The sequence below is a fragment of the Anneissia japonica genome, unplaced genomic scaffold (assembly GCF_011630105.1).
Source record: "Anneissia japonica isolate Jap-2015-1 unplaced genomic scaffold, ASM1163010v1 scaffold670_len1213532_cov191, whole genome shotgun sequence".
Lineage (NCBI taxonomy): Eukaryota > Metazoa > Echinodermata > Crinoidea > Comatulida > Comatulidae > Anneissia > Anneissia japonica.
The window spans coordinates 929,001-936,251 of NW_022693499.1; the positions used below are offsets into that span (position 1 = coordinate 929,001).

Sequence of the window (7,251 nt, forward strand, 5' to 3'; positions counted from 1 at the left end):
ATATTATACCTATGCTATAATGAGGCTGTCTCTTATACACATCTAGATGTGTATAAGAGACAGATATATTACTTCCACATTAGTTCAATTGTTATTTATTTTAGATCATTACCAGATTATTGATTATCCCTACATTAACTACGTTCGAACTGTGCATGTATGCAGTCAAACTGAACTAATGCATCCCGCGTGCGCATTCAGGGGTAGAATATCATTTCATTAATGAATCCACTTAATATACTTGCCGGTAAACATTAATCCAATGGAAACAGCACTAAATAATTATTAAAACAGCAACTAATTAGGCCAAATAAAAGCAACATGTTTCCAGACCGAGATTTTTTAGAGAGAGCTTCACAAATCCTTAGCCCAACGCCTACTCAGTCGCGTATCTAGGTCTTGGATATTAGGCCTAGACACACATGTGTTGCTTAAAAGAATGTTGGTTTTTTTTTTTATAAATAAGATCAAGAATCAATTACAGTAGAATTATAGCAACAATCTGCAATGCAGATATGGTACAATTCATTAATAATATGAAATCAGCATAAGTGTAATTAAAACAACAATAGTTTCATATTTTCCCAATATTGTCTCATTATGCAATGTTATGACCAAATACTCTTCTTTTTTAAATATTGAGCTTTCTATTGGATGGATGTAGCATGAATAGAGTAACGACTTAGAATTAAAGGTGCATTTTATGTTATGGTATGGATTATAATCCTATATGAAAGTACAAGGAAAACAAAGCAAACGAATTGCCTATGGTTAAGGGTCAATATTGACAAGATTGGTTTATACGAAGTAATACAGTAGGCCTGTGTCGATGTTCACTCTAAAGATTCATAAGAGAAAAGGTGTCAAAATAAAAAGTTAAATAATTGTTTCTTATTCTGAGACTGCTGTAGGGAGGACACAATAAAAAAAAAAGTATCCCCTTAGCCAGGTTCTTCCAGGGGGGGGGGGGTTTCTGTGCGTAAGGTCCACAGTCGAAGCCCCGGTGGGGTCGGCGAACCACCAAAGCAAGACTGAGGATTTTTGTGCTTTATTGGTCTAAATAATGCTATAAAAGCAGATATGTTTGAAAATGTCTGTGTCTGGTGGGTCTGCAATGCATTAGTTGGGTTGGAGGACTTATTTGGGAAATTTAAAGAGGGGTTTCGCCAGAAAAGAGGGTGTTTGCTAGAAAAGGGTGATTCTCCCGAACCTTAAAACCTCCCCTGGATACGGGCCTGTGAATAAGTTTTTTCTGGCGAAACCCCTCTTTAAATTTCCCAAATAAATCCATAAACCACCCCCACCCCCTGGATACGGACCTGCTAGGGTTGTCCTAAAGGAGGGGTTCTACTGTATCTATTTAAAAATTTCGAATGCAACATCCGCCCAATCAGATGTCTAGGATTAATATTGTTGCTCTGTACTTGGAATTCCGTCTATGTGGCTATGTAGGCAGGAGGAGGAGGTGGTTGGTTGGCGAAGTAACTTGGTGGCGGTGCAGCGACCCCACTCGGTTGGAAAGCTACCTGTTGGTTGGTGGCGTACGCCACGTTGTTGTATGTGTTGACTGGAACCACATGCGGCGAGTTTGCTGGCATTGCGGTCCTAGCCTTCCTTCTTCCTTTAGACTCCTTCACACACATAACAAACAGGCCAACCATTATTAAAACACCGAACAATGCTCCAAATACAATTCCTACAATCTCACCGGCTGTTAAACCTAGTGAAAAGTTAAAATTTGTTTAAAACCAAAATCAAAATCTGTAGTAATTAAGCATTTTTGTTTTAATATAAACCGAACAATGACATACCGTATTCATCAGAATTATCTCCGCAATTATTGTGATTATCCTCAACTAAGAAGTCGTCGATGCAGAAATTGTTATCGCACTTAAACTTGCCAGACACTGAACCTTCAGAAAGTTATGAAACAAATAGCAATCGTTAGTAAACACTAAGCCACTTATAACAATAATTTATTCCGTGGATATTAAATTAAATTAAAATTTAAAAAAATTGAATTATACATTTAAAAGGATTATATAACTTCCAACGAAACACGATAGGATAATTAAGATTTTATTGGTTTTCATAGGGCTTCGTTTTACTGCAAGGACATCTATGACTACCGGTCAATTTAAGGGTAGGACCTGTTAATAATGGTAATAGTACAAAATGGACCATTTTTTTAATCAAACAGCTGACCAGTGAGTCTGGGTCTGGAATACGCACGCGCGTGTACTGGAAACTCACGTGTAGTCCCACAATCGTACGTGACGTGTGCTTTTACGCTATCGATTTGTGGGACTTTAGAAACAACATTAAAGAGGTGGGGCTTAGTGAAAAGGTTCATTGAGTGTCTGTTCAAAATATTCGTTTATATGCTTTAAAAAAACAATCACATATAGCGTAAAACATCCAATAATAACTCTGAGCTGAGTTACTATTTTTTGAAAGTTTTTTTTTAGCGTGGGTAACTATCAGAGTATTTGGCTACTATTAGAGTATTGAGTTATTATTACATTCAACATTCAACATTCAAGATAGAATTTATTGCCACATATAAAAATATACATGAAATTTGCTTTCCTGTGCTTATACAATAAAGCAATATAACATACACATCATAAAATATAAATACAAATATTTTAACTAACTTAACTAAATAGAAAGACAGCAAAATTGACTAAAGCAACAATGGTACCAATCTAAGACAGTGATTATCTGGAGAATTGATTATTGTAGAGCTGACATGTGTGTGGTATGAATGAATTTTTTAACCGGTTTGTTTTCACAGTAGTTTGTCGAATTCCTCCTATGTAGCCATTTAATGGGTAAGACTCATCCTTTAATATTCTTTCTAATTTCATAAGGACCGACTTATCACAAAAACTGTTATACTTGGAAGCTTAATTATTGTAGAGCTGACATGTGTGGGTTCTGGTTCTGGTTCTGGTGGGTAAAGATCTACCTCCAAAAGTGTGGGAATAAAACAGGAGGGGTAGAAACAATGTCGAATGACAGGAAAGGTCCACCACCGCAGAGTTTAAGCCGCGCAGCGTCAGTCATGAGCAGGCTGGCCATACCACCCTCAGGCCGCATAGAGTTTACGGTATTATTTATAAAATACTTACTTGCATTACACTCCATGAAGGAAGTAAACAGGAGTTTAAATCCGGTATAAGTTCTCGAAGAGTCCGTAATGAATTGAATATACAGAGTATTACCGGATGAATAGTACATTCTTGGCAGTTGAGAGCCACAGAGTCCGGAGCTTGGGGTAAGCAAGTTTCCAATTCCCTTTTGTCCATCATAGATCATTATTCGGTCATGGCATCCGTACGAGTTCGACTCCACTGCGAGTCGCTCAAAATTGAGCATGATTCGTCTGGAAGAGGCTGTGGTTATTGTTATGGCATCAGATTCGTAGTTCCGATAATAAGTTGATCGCTGAGAGTAAAGGATACCAGCGCCGTTGTACATTGTGTGGATTTTATTATAATTTTCATTGTAGTCACTGATGTACAACACTGTGTATTGCCCTGGGAAAAAAAGCGTTTAAGCCATTTGAATTTAATTTGTTCAATAATTACAAGTTTCAAACTTAAATAACATGCTTTGATGTAGTAGTGGTATTTATTGAATTACAGGTATTTATTGAACATATTTATACACGGTACCGGTAACATATCAGCGAGTGTAACAACCTGTTTTACACATGGTCCTCTTTTGTGATACAATATTGCAGTATATTATTAAAAAAATCAATTTGCATACATATAAGATAAAAAAAGTAATAGATAAAAAGCTTAATCTAAAACACAAAATACAATAACTTTATTTATATACACTCAATATATATAAATTAATCAGTAGCCTCACTAAGCTGCCACCACAGACCCCTGCTACATTCGTTACGCCACAGTCCCTATATACATATATAGGGTGTGGTTACGCAAAAGGGCGAAACGAAAGCTTTCGTGTGTTAGTAAGAGACCACTGGGTTGCAATTAATAGTGTGGGTTATTAGTTAAGAGCACTGGCTTACATTTAGAGTTACTAGCTATAGGGTGGGTTATTAACAGCACTGGTTACTATAGGCTGTTACCAGAAGGTTGTTTTACGCTATGTACGCCTTTATCAACTATCATATTGTTGGCCTAGTACGTTAGTAATAATAGTAGTCAGTAGTAGAGTAGTAATTAAATAGGCTAGGTATAGTAGAACAAAGAGGAAGAGGAAATCACCTAGTTTTAAAGCACTCGTTTATTCAATGATGGGGCAGAGAGCGAGACAGCGAATGCTTCCCAAAATCACCAAACGATGATGATAATCTCACACATTAGTAGGCCACGCGCAAAGAACACAGCAACAGCCTGCGTAGTACAGTTGGCAAAGTGTAGCACGGTCTCGGGGTAGAGGAACCAAGGGCGTCGATCCGTGGTTAAAAGTGTGGGGGGGGGAAGGGGGACGAAATGAAAAATAAAGCCTTGGGCCGTAGGCCCAAGTCATGGTTTGGGACCAGGGGGCGAAGCACCCGGAAGATCTGGCGCCTATAGCCTTTTAAATGATTTTAAGCAATGCAATTAACATTTATTTCTATACGAAATTTTCAAAATATCCAGTGGCGGATCCAGTAATTTAAAATCGAGCTGGGCCCAGAGAGGGACTTTCACAGAGGAGAGTGTAGACCACTTCAGCCCCACTATGGTTGGGGCTGAGGTAAGAAAATTTATAATTATGGCACCTCTGGTTGGTCGGAAATGGCACTCTCTGACTGAATTTGAATACAATTTTCATTTTTCTCCACTTTTAAACTTCGAAAAAAAAAAAAAAAAATAGGGATGGTGGGCCGGCTGGGCCCCTGGAATCTGCCACTGAAATACTCATCATAAAAGTTTTTAAAATTATCCTTTTAGTCATAATTATGCCCGCTTATATATTTCGTGCAAAAACATTCATAAAAAATAATTATTTAGGCCTATTATCTACTGATTATCTTGTGACGTATTCAAACCATGAAAAACAAATAACAAACTTAAAACAGTCATTAATATAGTCTTTTACATGTTAGCATTTTGATTTCATAAACATAAACGTGATTTACTTAATTTATCATTATCAGTGGCGGCTCCAGGAGGAAAGAAAAATAGAGGGGGGACAGGGAGGGACTTGCACAATTTGGGAGAGGAAAGTAATAGGAAAGAAAATTTATGATTATGACACCTCTATATTGCCGGAAATGGCACTCTCAGACATAATTTCTAATTATAATTTTCCTTTGTTTTTTCCATTTGTTAAAAATAATTTTGAAAAATTTAGTGTCGGCTCGGCCCTACTTGAATCCGCCACTGATTATTATGACGTCATATTGCGAGATTGCGTAAACACTGTTGCAAAATTTTGGTATCACTAAATCGAAATAGATAGACATGTCCGTGTCAAATATAATAATAATAATATAGTTTTATATAGCGCACATATCCATCTAATGTAAGATGCTCAGGACGGTTGATATGTGGACTAGGAACTCGATCAATGACTTTCTTCGCCCCTAAAGGTACCTTCGTGTCTGTGCACCCGGTTACCCGGTACCAGCAACTCTCGTCATCCACCACAGGGGCTGTCTGTTCCAGTACACCGCGATATCCCCCAAGTCTCGAAGGAGATACTGGGTTCTTTATAGTGCACACGAGCCATTGTATACACTTGGCCTACGGTTTATAATCCTTATCCCAGAAGACTTGTTCTACCACCAGAACCATAGGCACTGGTTCGAACCATAGGCACTGGTTCGAACCAGTGCCGATATTATGGCTATAGCTTGCGGCGCCCTTGCTAACCGCTCGGCCATTCGACTCACCAAAGGCTGTATAATTATTATTTAATAATGGCTATATAAATAAAAATCAATTGACTAACTATATTTTTTTAAATTAGTAAAAACAGTAATCATATATGTATGTAGATAATATTAAACACTAGTATATACGTACGGGTAATAATATACAAAAGGAATAAATCGTTTTTAGTAGAAATTGTGCACTTGAGTTTGTAAAAATATTGGCCTAATAAGCATACAAGCTTCCAATTTTAACAACTTTCAGTACATTGTTTTCACAATAAATTTAGCCTCTGATAACTGCTGCACCCCTAAAATCGATCTAGTGGTTTCTGAGATGGTTACAAAATGTATAAACAATTGCGTTTTTACTCGGTTTTGGTCCGCAAAATACGTACCGCACTTGGAAAACTGAACAGACAAAATTCATGAGTCATGCGTAATTGTTATTCTTTCCATTCGATTTTAAAGAGGGGTTTTAATTATAGAAGATTTGTGAAAAGTGGGGCAGGGACAATCGATATGATGTCCCCCCTACTTTGAAAAGTGGGGGGGGGGGGCGTCCTGTCCCCCACCGATCGACGCCCATGAGAGGAACTACTGTAGGCCTAATAGTCATAGGCTAGCATGATTCGGTAGTGAGTGGCAGAGTAGCTAAGCCTAGACTCTGCTGGCATACTAGGACTCTGACCACTAACCATTTGCCTAGTAATCTGTGAAATATGGTGATGTTTTTGTTACTCGTTTGTGTAGGCTACTTATCATAAATGTTAAGTTCTCTTCGAGGGTCAATACATTTTCGTCTTCATTGCACACACATCTACTAAATTCTGTGGACTAATCATCCTCCCCATTTCTTTCATCAGAGCGATAATGATTTTAACGTCATCGTGGGCTTCCTATGTTCTAACTTGCTAAAAGAAATCTATATCGCTTATGTGTACTGCAGAAAAAAAACCCGCTATAACGAATAGATAAATAATAATTAACAGTGCTCGAATAGGAACATGTTGTGATAATCGTATCAAGCACAGCTCATGAAGAAAATATGGGGATTTGAACCTGCAACCTCTCGCAAGGCGAGTATCATATACGTATACGCACAGATCTAACCCTGGGCACTTTCTGTCATACAGTACAACTGTTTGAAACGCTTGTATATCGCAGATATACAAGTAGATATATATACACACACACACACACCCACACACACACACACACCCACACACACACACACACACACCCACACACACACCCACACGAGGGGGTGATTGAAATTTTTAAAGAAGTGTGTTTTCTGTTCAGAACACACATTTTGCTTACACACAATAATTTTAGGTCTACATTTTTTTGGTTGCCTTGTGCATAGCGCCCTCTACTGACTCTTTTAAACAAATAAAAATTGCGGG

General features: G+C 37.9%; 1 protein-coding gene across 1 annotated transcript in view; it reads right to left on the reverse strand.

Moving 5' to 3' along the window:
* Positions 1 to 1,257: 1,257 nt before the first annotated feature.
* The window catches only part of LOC117100789, an 8,822-nt gene continuing 2,828 nt past the window's right edge, over positions 1,258 to 7,251 (reverse strand). The window contains exons 2-4 of the mRNA XM_033240607.1: positions 3,135 to 3,542; positions 1,812 to 1,913; positions 1,258 to 1,720 (exon numbers count right to left, since the gene is read on the reverse strand). Coding sequence (XP_033096498.1) covers positions 1,437 to 1,720; positions 1,812 to 1,913; positions 3,135 to 3,542 — 794 coding nt within the window. The 3' untranslated portion in view covers positions 1,258 to 1,436. The remainder of the gene's footprint in view (positions 1,721 to 1,811; positions 1,914 to 3,134; positions 3,543 to 7,251) is intronic.